Below are 20,482 nucleotides of genomic sequence, written 5' to 3' on the forward strand. Positions count from 1 at the left end.
AATATACACTTCTGTTGGCTAATTTGCCATTGATTAGAGTGACTATGAACAAGCCACTCAGTCTCTCTGACCTTCATCATACACCTGTACCCTCAGAGTTGAAATGTGTCTATGACACAACTCTGGAATATAATAACAGAAAAATGGTGGCTACTACCACTTTTTATCATTACAATTCTTGTGACCACTACTTGAAGACAGCTGCTAGGTAGTGAATTGACTGATTACTGCTGTCCATGGTTCATTGCCATGGTTTGCTGGTTTATTCAGAAGGAAATCAAGGAGAGTTTCCAAAGAACCTCCCACTAACAATCGTTCAGCAACTTTCTTCTGTCCTTATCAGCCCTCACTGATCCCAGCACCAAGATTTCCGTGGTCAGTTCTTTCTTGGGCACAAAGAGCTGTGTTGTTTTGTTATTCCCTAGATCATGGTCTGGAAGGGGAGAAAAAAAGCATGTAAGCCAATTCCATATCAAGTTGTCTTCTGATATACACACTTGACATTTCCCACATGCACATGACATATGCATTAAAATGTATGATGTAGGAGTTAAGTGTCTTGGGGTCAGGCATTAGCCCTGAGAATGGAATTTAATGCCACAAAACTGGATAGGGAAGATAGTTTATTAGTAAAAATGAGACCAAAAATAAGTCAACATGTCAGGGGTAAATTAAAGTAGAACATGGAGATCACAACTGACTAATTGACTATGGTTTTCAACTTTTCATATGGATGTTCTGGGTTTAAAATGAGAGAACCAGACTCTGGAGTCCTGGCTCTGTCTTCCCACAGTGTCAACAGTGCCAACTCTGCTGTGCTCTTTCCTGTTCTCTTAGGTCTATGATCATAATCATACCCTGGGTGTCACTAGCTGCCAGGCAGGAACTTCTGGCCCTCAGTAGCTCACAGTCTAGCAGGGGGAGAAAGGCATATAAGCAAAAGTCATCTTAAGAGGTCTTTGTATAATGTTTACTTCATACATTCACAGGACACTAGCTAAAATGTTTTGTGCATAACTAAGCTTTGCAAGGAAATGGGTTGGTATTGAGTTATATGTGATATCTATTGTTACTACAGACTTTTAAAAAGTAGAAATGTAAAAATACATATACATATATAAATAAATACATCATCTCTCACTGGGATGTCTGCAGTTGCCTCCTAACTAGTTCCTGTTTCTACTCTTGCTTACTACAGTCTGTTCTCCAAAGAGTTGCAATGATATTTTCAATAGTTAAATTAGACCATAGCTAGCTTCTCTTTGTAAAAGCCAAGACTGTATATAATCAGCCTCCTTCTTTCCCTTCTAATTCATCCGTATTGCCAGTCTCATCATTTCCTCTCCATCTACAAAGATCTTACTTTCAACCACATGTGCTCACAGATTAGGGCTGTTCCCTTATCTTGAACTCCCCTCTCCATTCCCCTCCTCACCTTCTTTAAGTCTTTTTCTAATCACACCTTCTATCTGAGGTCCAAAGAAGAATATAAACACCATCTTTTGAAAATTTAACCTGCACACACATCCCATGCCAGGGTTCTTCATTTTTAACCCCTACTCCTCTTTTTCTCTTTGTCCATAATATTTAACACATTCTAACATGTACTATGATTGATTTTTTTTTAAACATTTCCCTCAACACTACAAATATCCAGGGCTGGAGACCTCTTTGTTATGGGAATTGCCTGTGTACTCCATCCCCTAGATACCAGTAGCACTCTGGCTTCTAGTTGTGACCACCAAAAATATTTTCAGACCTTGCCAAATCACTCACCTATTGAGAACCACTGGTTTATAATTTTTTGTCACTTAGCCCAGCTATATGGTAAGCTCTAGAACAATGATGTTGGCCTGTTTGTTCACGGCTGATTCCCAAGCACTCAGAACAACAATAATCATGGGGCATGTGCATGAATGAGTACCTATTTAATCACAGGCATCTACAACAAACACAAATTTCAGAATCTTCTATTAGGAAATGGTCAATGGTTAATTTCACCTCATTTTTATAGGTTTTCATATAAATAAACTAATGATAATAACAGGAATAAAACTCCAGGGAGAAACATTTTCATGCTTATATCTACCACAAACATTTCCTGAAGGGCAATTCAGAATTGATCTAGTTCTTGAAAGAATATATCACATATCTATTATAAAAACTGGCACACATCTTATCTACATTTCCTCTCCTCGGCCTACCAGCATAAACCTTTATTTTGAGTATCAGCCTTACAAAGTAACTGCCTCAAGGATATTACTGTAAATGCCATTTTAAGAATGAAGGGTGATGATATTTAAGCAGGCCAACATTCACAGGCAAGGAGGTGACAAGGAAAAAGCTTAAATCTTAAATAGAATTCTGTCATAATTATCAGATTCAACTAGAGTTTAATTGATGTCAAAAAGTGAGTGGTCCTGCCCCGAAGGGTATCATGTATTAAAAGCCAGTAAAGCAATGGTTTTCAAGTGGTGAGAGTGCTGCAATTTTGAGCCCATCCCCCCCACACTCTAGGAGAATTTGGCAATGTCTGTAACATTTTTAATTTTCACAACTAAGTGGGGAGGGAACGGCTGCTAGCATCAAATGGATAGAGAACAATGATCGACTAACCACCCTATAACACACAAGACAGCTCCCTACAACAGAATTATTCAGTTCAAAATGTCAATAGCAGAAAAGTTGAAAAATCCCACAGTAGAGTGTAATGCTTAAGAATGTGGAATCTGGGGGCGCCTGGGTGGCTCAGTGGGTTAACGCCTCTGCCTTCAGCTCGGGTCATGGTCCCAGGGTCCTGGGATCAAGCCCCACATCGGGCTCTCTGCTCTGTGGGGAGCCTGCTTCCTCCTCTCTCTCTGCCTGCCTCTCTGCCTACTTGTGATATCTGTCAAATAAATAAATAAAATAATTAAAAAAAAAAAAAGAATGTGGAATCTGGAGCCTCCCTGTCTGAATTTGAATTCCTGCTCCATCACTGAGACAGACTGCTGAGTTGTTCAGAAAACCTGCTAACTTTTCCCTCTTGGGCACAGAGATAGACTAGTTATGTTAGCATCCCTTGAGTGGGGACAATTACAGGACTGAATTCTGGTCCATGAAATGTGGGTTTAAGTGTTGTTCACCACTTCTTAGCCTGGCCCATTAAAAACTTCCCACAAAATTTCTCATTCCTCTTTTCATGTCAATCCTAGCAAGGGACCTAAGGGATGGCAGTTACAACAGAAGCAGCCTGGGTACTTGAATGACTCTATGGAGCAGAGACATTGTGCTTCCTTCTTCATGGTAACCCACACTAAACAATGATGTGAACAACAAATCAACTTCTATAGTATTAAAGCACTGATATTTGGGGGTTGTTTCAGTAGGTGGACTAACCTAACTACATGACCTACTAACTCTTTGTGCTTTACTTTCCTCATCTGCAAATGATAACAATAATTTTCCCTCTGCCATAGGGTTGTTTTAAGTATTAAGGTTCTGACATCTAGGAGAGTTTTTCTATCTGCAAATGTTTGATGGTACCATATAAAATGACCAATGGCATCATATGTGGACTTGCAGACATGTGTACTCACTGGTTTCCCTCTACTGCTTCTCAAACATTAATATATGTTCAAATATAATGCTAGACTATTTGTTTTTTAATTGATTCTCAACTTAAATTTTTTTGTACAATGTAGTTCAGAGCATAAAGATTTATAATTAGATTTTCCCATATTGTCTTTATTACTCTCATCCTTACGGCATTCATTTAATAGACAAATACTGAACATTTATGGTAAGCTAGGCACTGTGTTGAGTATTAGAGATATAATTGTGAGCAAAAACAGACACGGTATATGCCTCTATGGAGTTTAGGGCTGGAGGAGGGCTGAAGGATTTATGATATAATACCCAAATAATTAAAAAATTATAGAATTTCAAATAAAAAATGTTATATAGGAAACATGATTTAAAGAGAATACAGCAAGGATACCTGGTCTTTGGAAGGAGTAGAGAAGGGCTTCCCTGGGAATAGTTCTGGATCTGGATTTTAAAGACTGAATAAGAGTAAACTAGAGGAAGGGGGAAGAAGTGGGAAGAGAATTCCAAGAGAGAAAACAGCATGTGCTTATTCCCTGAGGGAGAGTGCATCCAAAGATCTGAGAGAGGCTGTATATGTCTAGACCATAAGAAGAGAGGGTAGAAGACAGTGAAGGCAGATAAGGCTGGAGAGGAGTGGCCAGATGGTCAGGCCATCTAAGACCTTATTGTCACTTCAATAATTTTGGTATTTATTTTAAGGGTTTTTTTTTTTAAATATTTTACTTGTTTATTTGACAGAGAGAGACACAGTGAGAGGGAAACCCAAGCAGCAGGGGGAGAGGGAGAAGGAGGCTCCCTGCTGAGCAGGGAACCCAATGTGGGGCTTGATCCCAGGCCCCTGGGATCATGACCTGAGCCAAAGGCAGATGCTTAATGACTGGGCCATGCAGGCACCCTAATTCTAAGGTTTTTAAACAAGATCAAGTGACATGATGAGAAATGCATTTCGAAAACATCATTCTTTAGCACATGGGAGAATGGATTGGAGACGGGCAAGGATTGTAACAGTACTTCTAGGTTTCAGAAATGAGATAATGATGGTGGACATTGAGAGAAATTGTTAGATTACAGAGACACTTAGCTTGGAAAATCATCAGACTTTGGAGATGTAGTGAATGCAGAAAGTGGAGGTGAAGGAGAGGTCTAGAATACCTTCCTAACTCTGGTTTCAACAACTGCACAAATATAAGCGCCATTAACTAGACCAGGAACAATGGAAGTGGACCACACTGGAAGAGAGAATGGGTTGAATTTGGCCTGAGAGGAGTGTGCAGTGAGCAAACTTCACACCATCTCTATTCATTCTTCACATGATTGTTCTATTTCATCTATTAATTTCTCATTTGACAAATCATTATTAAGCACCAACTATGAGATTAAAAAATGATGATGTAGACATAGATTTTCAAGAACTTTACTGCCTATACGGTTCTATATTGAGAGCTATGATAGAAAAAAAATAAATTTTATCAAGATACAGAAGAATGCACCTCACCCAGAATTTACTTCTAAAACCTAGAGGGGCACCTGGGTGGCTCAGTGGGTTAAAGCCTCTGCCTTCAGCTCAGGTCATGATCCCAGGGTCCTGGGATCGAGCCCCACATTGGGCTCTCTGCTCCGTGGAGAGCCTGCTTCCTCCTCTCTCTCTGCCTGCCTCTCTGCCTACTTGTGATCTCTCTCTGTCAAATAAATAAATTAAATGTTTAAAAAAAAAAAGATGGTACTTCTAAAACCTAGAAATAATATAACAAATCTCCCTGGTTCTATACTTGTCCACCTCCAACCCATTCTCCCAAGTGCATACAGAATGATGTTTTTGAAATTCACATATAAGGTTGGAAATCTTGGGATGTTTTCTGAAGGAAATGCCTCTGATGAAACCTGAAAGAAAGGAGTCTAAGGGAAAGAGTGCTCCAGACAGAGGGAAGACTCTGTACAACAGGAGTCAAAAGGGCGCTGTGAGTTAAGGTTAAAGCAGTTCATTGTGGATGAAGCACTCAACAGAGAATGCAAGTAGAAACTAGTCAGCCAGCTTCAGACTCTGGGCTTTATCCTGAGCACAAAGTATTTTTTAAGACTTCTTTTCCACTTTGGTCAGTATTTATTGAACTCCTAATTTTTCTTTTTCCTCTACATTCATGTACACACACACACACACACACACACACACACACACATATATTAGTCACTTTTATTCCTAGACAAACACAATATCAACCATTCTGCAAAACCAAGAAGTCACATGGGGTTTTGGATTGCATTTAGAAAACCAGGAAATCATATTATAAACCCTGGAGCTCATTAACCAGCTACTTCTGATTACTTTAAATCCATTAGTGTCACCTTAGGGAAACATCCATCTTTAGGGATTTTTTTTTTTTTCTGATTACACCAATCACTTCCAAACGGAGAGACAGCACTCCTCAAGTCTTACTTCTACACATGTTCATGTGGCATGACAATTCTCAAAGCGAAAAAAATTCCCACTGCCCATGATGTTCAAGACCCTTGTTTAATTCTTCACCACCCAATTGTATAATGGCCCGAGGCCAGATTCTTAGGTTTCCTTCCTTCCAGCTATCCCTTTGCTTTATCCTTCTTGGTTCTCCTGTCTTGAAAGCTCATCTTTCACTGATCACTCTCCTATTTCAAACAATAATGCCAGGTTTTCTCATACCCTATGTCTATACGCAGAAAACTACTTGTAGTTCTTCAGATACTCCCTTCTGTTTCATGCCTGTATACTCTTTTTTGGCAGTGGTGAAGGGAGTGAGGGTAGAGAGGGGCAGAGGTAGACGGAGACAGAGAATCTCAAGCCGGCTGTATGCCCAGGGTGAAGACCAATGCAGGACTTGATCTCATGACCTTGAGATCACGACCTGGGTCAAAATCAAGAATGGAACTCTTAATAAATTGAGCCACCCAGGCGCCCCATACCCATACACTTTTACACATAAATTATTCTCTCTTGATATCTGTTCCCCTCACTACCTTCCTGGACAAATGTTATCTTTAAGACCCGTCTCAAGCATTTTTGAGTGTGTTCACTTCTTATTTTTTAGAACCTCTCCCCAAATCTGCAGTATGGAACACTCTTTCTTTTAAGTAACACTCATCATAATGTATACAATTATTTAAAATGGTCTTTCTGTCTTTAGGCTGGGGTAAAGACTGTTTATCATTTATCTTTATATCCTCTGTATCCAGACAGTACCTGGCAAGAAGTAGACTTCTGAAAATAAATAAATTGGAAAAAAGAAAAAAAAAAAGTAGAAAACGAATTTTCAAATTAAAAAAAAAGAAGTAGACATCAAATCAGAGACTGTAAATGAATTAATTATTCAGTGAACCAATGCCCAGACATAACAAAAAAGGACCTCGTAAATTTGTGATGGAGATGGCTGAGTACTTTTGTGATCTCACAGGCTATCATTCCTCATTTATTAAATATTTTAAAATACTTATAGAGATATGAATCTTGGTTCTATTTTCTAGAAATCCTGATGGGTGCCTAGATGCTTCTGACATTGAGAATTCTGCTAAGAAATTTGTTTTAAAGCAAGAAAGAACATCAGGAAATGTAACCAGCATGAAGATGAGTAGTAGAAAATCTTCCTTTTCTATTTACATATATCCCTTTGAAGCAAAGCAAAACCCTATGCACATACCCTATATTTCTTTGATTCTTCTAACTACCCACTTATCCATCTGATAAGTACCTATTCATCTGAAAATTGTGAGATGTTCCTGTACTGTGCTAGGTGTTCTCTTGGGCAGGTGAGAGGCAAAGAGAAAATTCTGCATGTAAACCAGACTCTACTCCAGAAAAATTTAAAACATCCAATCACTTGTCCAAGAAATTTTATGATAAACAACACAGTCTTGATCTTGGAGTTAACGTGAAACCTTTCCATTTCTTATTTCCTGCAGAGGATCTAACTAGGATTTGGGGGCCAGGCTATGAGTTTCATGTCTTTTTCAATGACCTTTTTCAATGTTCCCATAATGTGGCTGGGTTGGCATCAATCTGACTTCTGGGGATCAAAAGTTTGGCTATTTTAGAGGCTTACAAAGTTGTTTCCCTTGCGTTAAACATTACATATTTTGATGCAGAACATCTACTCCTTGATTTTTCTTTTCTCCTTCACCTTCTAGAAGTCCAAAGACATTAACTGATTTTCTGTTGCCAAAACATGCCCCAACCATATATTCCCTGCAACTTGATGACTGCCCTTTGTTGTTGTTGGGTTTTTTTCCCTCAAAGTTAGCAACCTATTTTTTTCAAAAAATCTGTTACCCTCTTCCTCCCCTTGGGGAAGTCCTTTTTACTGAGGCTGTCTCTATGGCTGGAGTGGGGAGAGCCAGGAATTCCGGAAGTCTGGCTGAGAGCAAGGCTGGGCCAAACTTACTTATTTGTCTTTTGAGAGGCTGTTTTTGCCTAGTTGTTTATAGTTTTTGGCATGCTTTTCTCTCCTACCACTGACCCCGCCATTGCAATTTCTTGTCATCGCAGAAGTTTCAGAGTCAATTCTCTATCACTTTTGCAATACTCCAAAGGCTCAATTACTCAGTCAACCTTTCCCCCTGCATGTCAAAACTGAAAAATCACTGTTCAGAGACTGTCTGATGGAAGAGCCAGCAGGTGGGCTACTCAGGAATGTGGTTTTTCCTGGGGAACCTGGTGAGTTGCTGAAGAAAAGGAAATAGAGAAGTGAACAGATATTGATTAAAACAAACCGATGATACCTCTTTTCAATAAGGTCAAGGGTAGACCAACTTCCCTGTCTGCTGGTTAGATGATGATGAGCCTGAAGGGGCTCTGAACATGGGGACTGGCAGAGCCACAAAATAGAAGGAGCCTGGGTCTCTAAATCACTGTGGAGAAGGTCATTTACCCAACAAATATATGAACACATGTTCTACTGTGTCAGGCCACTGAGATATGGAGATTGTTCGTTAGAATAGTTAGCTTACCCAAATACAAAAGGGATATGAACACTCACAGGACTTTCAGGGAAGAAGGGCACTAAGCTGTTCCTTCCACATGCCAAGGACTCAAAGGCGTGCAGGAGAAGGTCTACCACAGCTGCATGTCCTTAGTAAGACAAAGGCTTTCACACGAAACACTCACTGGTGGATCCTTTGCTGGCTGAAAGGGGCAGTGTAGCAGTCATTCTCCTCCAGGTCTGGCAGTGTCTCCTTGTCCAGCCTCATGGGCTTCTTAGGTAACCATCTCCGAAACCTGCTTATTTGTTTATCGATCCTGTGGTACATGAAAGGCAAGACCAAAGGGTACAGCATGTCAGCATTGCCCCAAAATATAAGAGGGAAGCCTCCACAGAGCAATAATTATAACACCAGACACCCCAGACACTCCCACTGAACATGAGTACATGACACCCCATTTCACAGACAGAAAGAAGAGAGTCTCAACTCCAGTGTTTTTTCAGTCTCATCACAGGACCTCAAAATTATTGTCTATGAAATAGTGGCCAAGTGTTATATGTTCACCAACATGCCAATAAATGACCAAGCCTGGAAGGCTCTGGAAAGGAATTGGACAGCCCCTTAAGCAAAGCAGCAGAGACTTTAACTTTTTACATTCTTCAGGTTCTAGAAATTCATTCTGTATTTGGAAAATTTCCCCATCTTCTCTTGGTTAGGGAAGTGCTCAGGGCAGCTGACAGCACATCCCAATGGGTTGCCTGTGTGCACAGAGCATGATGTCATGATTTGCTTCCTGCCTCTCACACCTTCACTGAGCTGCCTCTCTTCAGATACCAGGCAGTTCAGCTTTCATTCTGTCTTTTAAGCTGATTCCATGGCTCTCAAGGTACAGGGGCACGATGACGCATGTGTCACTCTGGCCAGGGTGCACAAGGATGCAAAGTCACAGAAAACAACAGTGTTGTGAAGGTGGTTTACAAGACAGTTTTCCCCTGGCCCCCTCTTGATTTCCTCTGGCTTCTGCTTATGAAAACATCTGACTTCCAAGTGACCATATTGTCAGTTATTCACAGAAAACCACCAGAAGGAGCAAAATGCACAGCATACTTAAAAACAACTGTGCTATATCAGGTATCTATATCCACTGAAGCAAGTGTCTTCCAAGAGCGCATATCAAATAGCATCTCAGTAAGGCAGAATGAACAGGTACCATACTCATTTTACACATCACAGAAGAAATCCATGGTGGTTAGGTATCCAGCTCAAATTACCCAGCCAGTGAATAAAGCCAGGAATGGAATGCAGGTTTGGGGCTCTTGATGTTAGTGATCACATCAAAACAGTTGATACTAGAACTACTAGAACTTCTGTCGTTCTTAGATGGAGTCTTCTAATGAAGAAAATATCTAAATGCCTTCTAAGTCTATTAATTACACATGGAATTTGGGTGGATTTTTTTCCAATTCAAAAAAATATTTACAAGGCAATTTATCATTTTCAATGAAATTTCCAGGTTAAGGAATTGCTTTTTCTATAACCAATCAGCTCCAAGATGAACAATAATAGGTAACTCTTTTACCACTTCTTTTATTCTCTGCAGGGTTCCAGTCTCACTATAACCCCCTTCTGCCCAGTGGTGGCTGGACTTTCTTCAGAACCCCTGAAAGTTCAAAGTGGAAAGATTCTCACAACTTTTCTAGGCCCTTCCTCTCAAAGACAACTCATAGCTACCACATATACATGCACAGAAATCAAGATTCTACTAAAGGTCATGTGCCCAGAAAAGAATAGCAAACTGGAAGAGCCCTAAGTGGGATGAGAGGAAACAATTCCCATCTCCTCCATCCTTCCTTCTCCTGGTCCTCCCTCCCTCACCACTCTTTAAAAAAACTTGAAGTATAGTGACATAATGTGCATCAGACACACAGTAGAACACAGTGACTCAGAACATGGGGTTGCAGTGATTGAATTTAAATCCTGGTTCTGGGGGCGCCTGGGTGGCTCAGTGGGCTAAGCCTCTGTCTTCGGCTCAGGTCATGATCCCAGCGTCCTGGGATCAAGCCCCACCATTAGGCTCTCTGCTCAGCCGGGAGCCTGCTTCCCGCCCCCCCCACCATCTGCCTCTCTGCCTACTTGTGCCTCTCTCCCTCTGTCAAATAAATAAATAAAATCTTAAAAAAAAAATCCTGGTTCTGTAAATATTAGCAGTGTGACCTTGGGTAAGTTATTTATCTTTGTTGTGCCTTAATTTCCTTTTTTATAAAAGTGGGCATGATAATACCCAATTCATAGGGTTATGGTGATTAATCAGTATATACATAAAATCTCCAGAAGTATGGTGTACACTGAGTACCTGCTAATATTACGATCTTCCCCCCCCCCAATGAGAATTGAACAACTTCTTGACATTTCTTTTCTTTCTTTCTTTCTTTTTTTTTTTTTTTCAATTCAAAGTTAATTGTGCTTCACTGGCATCTACAACTTGTCTAAGTTCAATGATTTAGTCCTTAAATTGACTCATAAACTATACTTCCTAGGCTAAGCTGGTGGTCTTCCCCGTAACTCCTGGCTTTATTTCATCTGATTGCCTTTAAACTCATTCAAGAAAAAGGACATTGGCCCAGAGCTTTTCATAATAGAGCTTTTACTCCCACACATCTCCAGTCTGCAGCACTAATCGGATTACACTTTGCAAGGTTCACATTCTTACAGAATCTGGGCTCTGCGTGCCACGACTATGAATTAAATCTAGCTGGGTATGGCGCTCAGTGTGGATAAAAACAAATAAAGCTGTGAAAAAGCAGGCATCAATACTCCATGGGAATGAAATGGCAGCTTTTAGCAACAGCTTATAGCACCACAATTTAAATGAAATGTGGAGATGGTGAAAAGAGAGTGGAACAGGGTAATGAAAATGATTCATTGAAAAATGAGGAGGGGCCAGAAGTGGAGGGAAGGGAAGGGATGCTCCTAAAAGAAGCTGGGGTGTGGAAATGGGGTGCTTAAACCCTGGATCTGTTGCTTATCAGCTGTGTGATCTTCCAGGAATCACTCACCTGTTTAAACCTTATTTTAAAATGTACTAATCATCATCATCAACCATCTTACTGATGTTGTTAGGAAGCCTACACATGGTGTGCACGCAATGCTTTGGAGAAACTGCCAGGCAAACAGTGTCATTAACAACTTCTTAAGGACAAGGGAGGCTAATATAAAAGTGATAAAAAGCAGAGGACCTGGGCTTTTAAAACACTATGGTGGAAAAAAAGATATTCAAAAAATATCTTAAAAACAAAACCCCTGAGACACTGGCTGAGGGTTGGGGTAGGTGAATAGGCCTTCACATGGAGGCCTTTACATGAAGCAGGACAAATCATGGACTGTACAGGTTCTACCACATATGCTTGTCCATGCTGTGTGCTCTTCAAAATGACAGAAACAAATACTCAAATGTGGATAGCAGTTTGTACCCTCTTCTGTTTGGCAGAACAACTCCTGAAAGATGTGTGTATCCTAATCACTCGAACCTGTGAATATGTCATGCAACACAGCAAAGGGACTTTGCAGATGTAAGCAAGTTTATAAACCTTTAGAGAGGGAGAGCATCCTAAATTACTCAGGTGGGCCCAACTTCATCATATGAGCCATTTCAAAGGAGAGAACTTTGCTTAGCATAATACCCTCTAACTAAGTGAAGTCAGTCAGTCAAAGACAAATACATGATTTCATTCATGTGTGGAACTTAAAAAAAAAAAAAAGGTGAACATAGGGAAAGGGAGGGGAAAAATAAAACAAGATAAAATCAGAGATGGGGACAAACTGTAAGAGACTCTAAACTCTAGGAAATAAGCAGGAGGTGGGTGGGGGGGATGGGGACTGGGTGATGGGCATTAAGGAGGGCACTTGATGTAATGAGCACTGCATGTTGTAAGTCACTGATGAATGACTAAATTCTACCCCTGAAACTAATAATACCCTATATGTTAATTAAATTGATTTTAAATAGAAAAATAAATAAAAGGAGAGAACTTTCTCTATCTAGACATGGCAAAGAGGAGGGAGAAGGGGATAGCAGAGAGATTCAAAGTGTGAGAAGGACTCAACTGGGCATTGCTGGCTTTGAAAAGCCAGCAGCCAGGGAGTGCGAGCAGCCTCTAGAAGTTGAAAATGACCTTTGTCTAAGAATCCTAAAGAATCTGCACAGAACTGAATTGTGCCATCAACCTGAACAAGCCTAAAGATTATTCTCCCTCATGGCCTCAAGAAGAGCCTTAGCCAACCAACACCTTGACATTAACCTTGAGAGACCCTGAGCAGAGAAATCAGTTAAGTCTCCTCCCCTAGACTACTGACCTGCAAAATTATAAGATGATAAATTTGTGTTGTTTTATGCACCTAAATTTGCAGGAATCTGTTACAACAGTAATAGGAAATTAATACACCTCTGAAAACAGTCTTGATCTGATCTTTTCCTTGAGACCTGGCCATGGCTGGTCAGGCTCCCTATGCTGAGGCTAACACTCCACATGCTACTCCACCTGCCAGTCCAGTGGCTCTGGGAACAAGGATCTGTTTCTCTGTGGCTGGATGACTATTGGCCACTCTTCAACAAACACTCTCATACCAAACTTGCTACTTAGGAATCACTGAGGATCCTCTTCAACAGTGCAAGATAAAAACACATAGTGCAAGAACCACCAGGCTGGAAAGCATGAGACCCACATTGGGTTTCTGATTCTGCTGTTTTTTAGATACTACATGTTGCTGGTGATTTGGGCAATAGTATCTTGGCTATATCCTAAACAAACGTAAGTTAATAGAGAGCTTTCCTTTTCACAATATAATGGATAACCTTTCATACAGATGAAGGACTCTGAAGTTAAAGTAGGTTCACAATTTGTTGTACATCTCTCTAGTGAGAAGTCCTATGCTGAGTGAGTGACTAAACCTCTTTGAGTGAATGCACCCGTTTCATGAGTCAGTGGTGAGGACTTACACAAGATAACAAATATCAGGTGTCTGCTCATTGCCTTATATGTACAAAATGCTCAGTTCAGTGGTGGTGTCTAGGATGAAGAAGATGATGAGGATGATAAACTCTTATGTAGAGTTATCAATGGGAATTCAAGAACTAAGATTCTCACTTCTATATTGAGGTCTGTGCCCCCATCTCCATCTAATAAACTTCCCTAAAGAGGCAATCCTGAAATTCTCTTAGTTACAGAGTTGAGGAACCAGCTAACTAGAAAGTACCCAATTTGTCTCTTAAATATAGGAATTGGCCATACTTAATAAAGTCTTCACTGACTGGGAAAAGCAAAGAGAAAATGTTGGCTTATTGATTTAGTATTGATTTTGGTTGGACACATTGTCACTGTTCTATTTCTGCCATTTATTGAGCCTTATAGAGGCTCATTTATTGAGTCTTATAGACTATATAGGCAAATCAGTAAGGAGACAATGGATCAGTCATCCACTTGGGCATTTCTAGCCTTAACTTGTCAAGCTAGTATCTAGACTAAAAGATGGATATTTTTATAGAAAGCATTACAGTAAGTTCAGCCACCACCACCCCACCACCCCACCCCTGCCAAGTTCTGGTTCATGACAGGTCAGATCCAGCGTGGCTGTAAAGAGTTGGCAGCCCAGCACAGGCAGATGGGCACAGACTGCCCATTTGGGTGTGCTGTACCTTCCCAAGCTGTGCCTTGGAAATGTGCTGTGGGAAGGTTCTGCTTGAACCTCTTTGATTTTTGGTTCCCTCAGCTGCAAAGGGAAGACTATCCTATTCACCTTAGGAGTGGTGATAATTAAAGGCCACATGCCAAAGGGCTTCACTCCCCACATACTAAGCCATCAATAGGCCTTTATAAATTACCTGCTGTGTGCAGAGCCCCAACCTGGATGCTGTGGGTATACCCTGAAGAAGACAAGGCCTTTCCCTTGAGCCACCAGGACCCAGGAGGGAGTTTGTACTGACAACTTAATTAGGCTAAATGAAATGAAATAGGCTACTTCAGAGACATCTGCTTTTTCCCAGACCAGAATATTAGAATAGCATCGCATTTCTAACAGATTACATTTTCAGGGATGATATACCTAGAGGGAACATACAGATAAACTTTTCTTTCTTTCTTTCTTCCACTTCTTCTTCTTCTTCTTCTTTTTTTTTTTAAAGTGGAGGCACCACACAGAGCCCTACATTGTAATAAATGAAGCCCTCCTGGACTGATAACAGTTAGACAGCAGGAGCCTTGAATTTCTTTTTCCTCTTCTGAGAGCCAAGTCTCCTATATTTATAGCCTCTCCTTGGATAGGAGTTAGGATTCTTTTAGGTCACAAGGCTACTAACTGGGGCACAACCTAAATATTTCATAGCAGATTCCAAAGGCTTTGGAACATTTACATATATTAATTTTTTAATACTAGGATAGAAAATATAAGTCATTTTGTCATTTACCTGTATATGCAACTGATAAGACTGCAACTGCACTGAATGTATCATGTAGCAGGGGCAGCAGACATTTTGCCAAATGACTGCAAAGGATAACATCAGGCAGGTGCATATGGGGGAATGGATGGAAAAGGAATGAGAAGTAATGAGACATTAGCTACAAACCACTGACCATAATCCAATTTGTTCCTTTGTAATCACATCTTCTACTGACTCTATTTGCAATATTTAGCAAAGGCAAAAATGGGGGAGGGGGGCGAAAGACGGATGATAAATTCCCTTCTTTATTGGATAGACAATTTATAAGGCCTATAAATCTTCCCAAAGAGTCAAAGGAGCATTTAATGGACCAAGTACGTGATGAAAATAGCATTTAATCGAAAAATATAAATCTGAATTACATGAGTGTATTTTATGAGAGTCAGGTGATTCTCAAAAATAAAGATATTTGTGAAAAGATGCTTTATGTCTCTGCCTGCTCAGAAATTTTATAATATAATTTCCCTTGGCTTTAAAGGAGATAAGGTTGTTTCAGGGAGGCTTTTGCGAAGCAATGAAATTATTATTTAAGTGGATGAAACTAAAGCCTAAATTGAATATCCATATTTAGTATGACAAGAGAATTTTAGAATACTGAGTCAATGTTTTATTACTGGTGTACAACCAGGACAGCCAGATATAGATATGCCCTTCAATTTGGCCTATCAGAGCTGTCTACAAAGAGATACTTTCCATTGTCTAAATCTGTCCTGAGGTGAAACAAGACTTAAAATAGATAGCAAAATTTCTGACAAACTGCACTTTAAAAATGACACCGTACACTGGGCTTCATTAAGGTATACCACTACAGTGATGTGGTAAGCAATGAATGTCTTAAAAGGTAATCTGAATTGATGGGTCATACTACCAGTTAGGATTTCTTTTCCCTTCATTTGTCTGAGTCTTCCAGTGACTTCCAATGCCCGAATTCTTTTATAGTTATGATTTATGCACTCTTATGGCCTGACTTTTTCAGGCCAAAGATGACTGTTCAGTAAATTGTACTTTCAGTTCAAGAAACGAGGATGTCCCAAACTCCTACTCATTCAAAACCTCTCTGCTGCTCATGGAGAATATGTGATTGGTCCCTTGTCACACAGTCTCCTCTCCTCTGCTTCCTTTCTCTTGGCTACTGTTCTTAAGCCTGTCCCTTCTCTGTTTTCCTCTGTCTCAAAATTTATGAGGGTAATATTGATCCCTCATTGCCTCTAATTCATCAGGGCCTTCCATCCCCCACCAGCTGTAATTTGGTTTCTATTACCCTCCTCTCTGCAGCCCTCATTCTCAAAATGTAGTCCCAGATCAGCCACATTAGCATCATTTAGGATCTTGATAGAGGTGCAAAATATTCTGCCTCATCTCAGAAACTCGTGGAATGGGCTAGATAAGCTGAGTACTAAAAAACCCTGAAGATAATCCTGAGGTCCACTCAACTTTGAGAACAATCTCTCACGGAGACTGCTATCATGGTAGTTATCACTAACTTCTAAATATTAAAAATCAATTCTCATCTCTCAGCCTCCATCAGAAGTTGAAGAACACCCATTTTTATGGGAACTCTTTCCTGGTCCCTTTGACATTGTCCTCCCTTAGGTTGCCTCTTTCTTAAATTATTATTTTTCATCTTCCTTCCATCTCTTCCTGCCTTCTTAATGAGATTTTCCAAGGACTTGCCATTGGCCTTCTTTTTGCATTTTAGTCCTTCCCTGGGGAACTCTATCCACTCCTCTGACTCAAGTCATGACTTCTATACTTCAGACTCCCAAATTGGATTCTCTAGCCTTGCTCTCAATTGCTTTGCCATCAATAGCCTTGTTTTTCTCAATTGCTTTGCCATCATTTCCAGAGGGCCTCAGGACACCTATGTGTCAAAGACCTACTGTGAGTTACAATACAAGATTATTAAAACAAAAATCATCATCTTTCTCACCATAGCCATATCTCTTCTGAATTTCCACTCTCCTTTTACCTTCAACATTTTCCCAATTCCTTAGATATGGAAACCTCTTTCTCTCCCCCCACCCCAATTTCCAAATAATAAGTCTTTTTGCCTATAATTTCACAATCTTTCTCATACATTTTGCCTTTTTTGCTCTGTAGATTATTTTTCATCTATCCAGGGAGAACTGTAATCTGAACGTTCTTTGGAGTAAAAACTGAAGGGACAGAGATATTATGGCTTATTTTAAGAAAGAATTTCCTAAAAGTCAGGTACCCACAGTTGTGTTCTGAAATTCCCTGTCTCCACAGATGTTCAAACACGGGCTGGCTGACCATTTAGCAGAGGTTCAGGTATCTGCTGAATGGCTGGACTTGATGATATTTGATGTCCAATCCAAGTTTGAGATTTTTGGTTCCTTTTACACCATTTTCTTTCAAGCCCTCATTGCTTACCCCTCCTCCATAGTGAGGGCAAATGTTTCAGTTCCAAGTCTGTGTCTGACACTTCAGGCACACTGGTTTTTCTATGCTTTTCTTTGTGACCTCCTTTTTCCTCATTCAAATCTTCTCACATGTGTAGAGATTCATTTTCCTATTCACCCCATCTATTAGGTGATAGGTACCAGAAATATAGAATTGGATAAGCCATCCTTGCCTTCACATACCATCCAGGTGGAGAGGTGGACATCAACACCATAGATTAGAGGACAGGTCCATCAATCTTGTGTTTTAATAAGCCCTCCAAGTTATTCTAATGCTGGTTAAAGTTTGAAAACTATAGAGGACTACTGATATAGGCTAATATGTTATCTTGGGATTTTATAGAGGGTCATTATATGACAAGGGACTAATCTAAATCATGGTGAATCCAAATGCCATGGCTACAGTCTAAGCAAAGAAGCACTGCTAAGTAAAGATATTGCAGAGGGAAATTTTGGAAAACACATCTTGGTTTCTTTGGATGTCAATTCTTATATCATACTTTATTGAATGTACATGCATTTGAGTAAACCCACTAGAATATGTCAATTACTCTTATATTTTGCACAGCACATAAACAGAGAAAACATAAATCTTAATTCTCACAGAACTGAAAAGAGAAGGATTTTCAGAGAAATGCAATGGTCTCCAAATTTAACCATTAGCTCAGCTCAGGGTAAATGATTACATAAGACCAATTAAAATTTTAAAATTAGATTTCCAGTGATCACAATAGAATTGAATTATAGGACATCATTGATGCTTCCCCCTTGTTCCCTAATGTCTCAAAAAATTAAGAAACAAATTTTATAAAGATACATAGTACATTAAAGGCAATCTTTAGCCAGTAGAATTTTGGGTGGGTGAGGGAGGCTAAAAGAAAAAAAAGGGGGGTAGAAAGGGCTTCTGATAAGGTAATACATCTGCATACTTTATTAACAAAATGTTACTAACATAGGAGGGCCCCACCCATGGGGGTGGGCTAGACAGCTATCAGCTTTTTGAGATGTTGATTATCTACACTTCAAGATTTCAAGTTACTTATGGTGGAGGGTGGGATTGTGTAGAAAAAAATAACATTCAGACCAAAGATGTGCTGAACATCTGGGTTTTTTGGTAATTTGTCTAAGAGAATAGGCTAAAGACAAAAAGCAGCCCCGACAGAACTGCAGATAAATGCTGTCCTTCCAAGTGTGGAGAAATCATAGGAAAGATTCTGAGAGAAACATTCCCATCTTGCTTTTTTTCTTTTCAGGCTAACCTGAAATAGCGATTTTTGGATTGCCCTTGGAAACCCCTTTTGCCATGGGACAAAAGCTCATCCTCCCCAGCTCATATTCCTTGTCATTGTTGGGACAAACAGGCCAGCATATCAAACACATTATGACAAAGCATGCTACTAACCTGCTCATGAACTTGTACCGGCGGGGCAGGTAATAGATTTTTCTCCTGGAAGAACAGCAAAAATGAAGCCAGTCGAGAAGAAAACCCATCGTCAGTTACAGTTTGAACTAGCAAGGAAGGAAAGGAGATTGAAGATAGAAGCCTGTAAGAGGTGAAGAAGAAAAAACTAAAAAGAGATTAACAGTGAGAAATGTAGTGGGAACATAGGGCATGCATTTGAGTCATGAAATCTTATGAAATACTGTCCATTGATATTTCTTCATCTCATTATCATCATTTTTTTTTTTTTTGGGTCACTCCTTATCTACATAGCCAGTGCAGAGCAATGATTTGGGGCAACTGGTATTTGTATGAATTTAGCTGAGGTCAGCTTTTTTTCAAGGAATGAAGAAATGGATTGCCAGCTGGCTGGCAACATGCACAATTTAATGGACATACTATTATATTAGCTAATATTTACAGAGCACTTTAGTTTACAGAAGCCTTCTTTCCTTTGATATAGACAAGGTAATATAAAAAGATGTATTTTACAACTAGTATGGGAAGAACACTAATCAGGATCAACATCCTGCTGCAAATAACCACACTAGTGAATACTACCTAAACACTGGCCCTAATATAGGTGAGTTAAATAGATAAAACAAAGAATCTTGGAGGGGAGTTGGGGAAAATTGGAAGGGGAGGTGAATCATGAGAGACTATGGACCCTGAAAAACAATCTGAGGGGTTTGAAGTAGCGGGGGAGTGGGAAGTTGGGGTACCAGGTGGTGGGTATTATAGAGGGTATGGATTGCATGGAGCACTGGGTGTGGTGAAAAAATAATGAATACTGTTATGCTGAAAATAAATAAATTTATTTTAAAAAACAACAACAACAACAACAAAACAGAGAATCTTGGAAAAAATCTGTTAAAAGTGAGACTCTATTAAAAGTGAGACTGAGACAAACCGTAAGAGACTCTTAATCTCACAAAACAAACTGAGGGTTGCTGGGGGGAGAGGGGTGAGGAGAGGGTGGTGGGGTTATGGACATTGGGGAAAGTATGTGCTATGGTGAGTGCTGTGAAGTGTGTAAACCTGGCAATTCACAGATCTGTACCCCTGGGGCTAATAATACATTGCATGTTAATAAAAAAATAAAAAATCATTAAAAAAGGTGAGACTATTAAGGATGTGTTGTACTTCTTTATATCTGCATTTTTAAAGCATTCCAGATAAAATTTAGGATGTAATTTGAATGGGGAGTGTATGGATTAGATATTTTTAAAAAACTGCAGTCAGCCTTTCCATAGTTAAGGCTTTCACCAATGGAGTAGTAATGAAACTGATGTGGTTTATATGTATTCTGATACTTATGGAAAATGGGAAGTCTACATACAACTTTCTTTGTATATCTGTGAAAACTTAAAAATATATTCATGTTTTTAATAGGTAAAACAATGGAGACAATAAGAAGCAGTGGTTGTTAAGGGTTTGTTCTGGGGTGGGCAGCACAAGGGATGGACAGATGAAATTAGGGCAGTGAAATCATTCTGTGTGATACATAATGGTGGATACATGATATTATGGATTTCTCAAGACCCACAGAACTATACAACTCAAAGAGTGAACCTTAAACTGAACTATGGA

At 39.7% G+C, this 20,482-nt stretch overlaps 1 protein-coding gene across 3 annotated transcripts in view; it reads right to left on the reverse strand.

The window, feature by feature from the left end:
* ANO4 (anoctamin 4) overlaps positions 1 to 20,482 on the reverse strand; it is a 380,838-nt gene that overhangs the window by 147,929 nt on the left and 212,427 nt on the right. For 2 of the 3 annotated variants that reach the window (XM_044227349.1, XM_044227346.1), the window contains 2 exons: positions 18,854 to 18,898; positions 8,720 to 8,851 (listed from right to left, as the gene is read on the reverse strand). In XM_044227349.1, coding sequence (XP_044083284.1) covers positions 8,720 to 8,851; positions 18,854 to 18,898 — 177 coding nt within the window. The remainder of the gene's footprint in view (positions 1 to 8,719; positions 8,852 to 18,853; positions 18,899 to 20,482) is intronic. The other variant, XM_044227348.1, reaches the window with a different exon arrangement.

Source organism: Neovison vison, chromosome 12 (assembly GCF_020171115.1).
Source record: "Neovison vison isolate M4711 chromosome 12, ASM_NN_V1, whole genome shotgun sequence".
NCBI classification, from domain to species: domain Eukaryota; kingdom Metazoa; phylum Chordata; class Mammalia; order Carnivora; family Mustelidae; genus Neogale; species Neogale vison.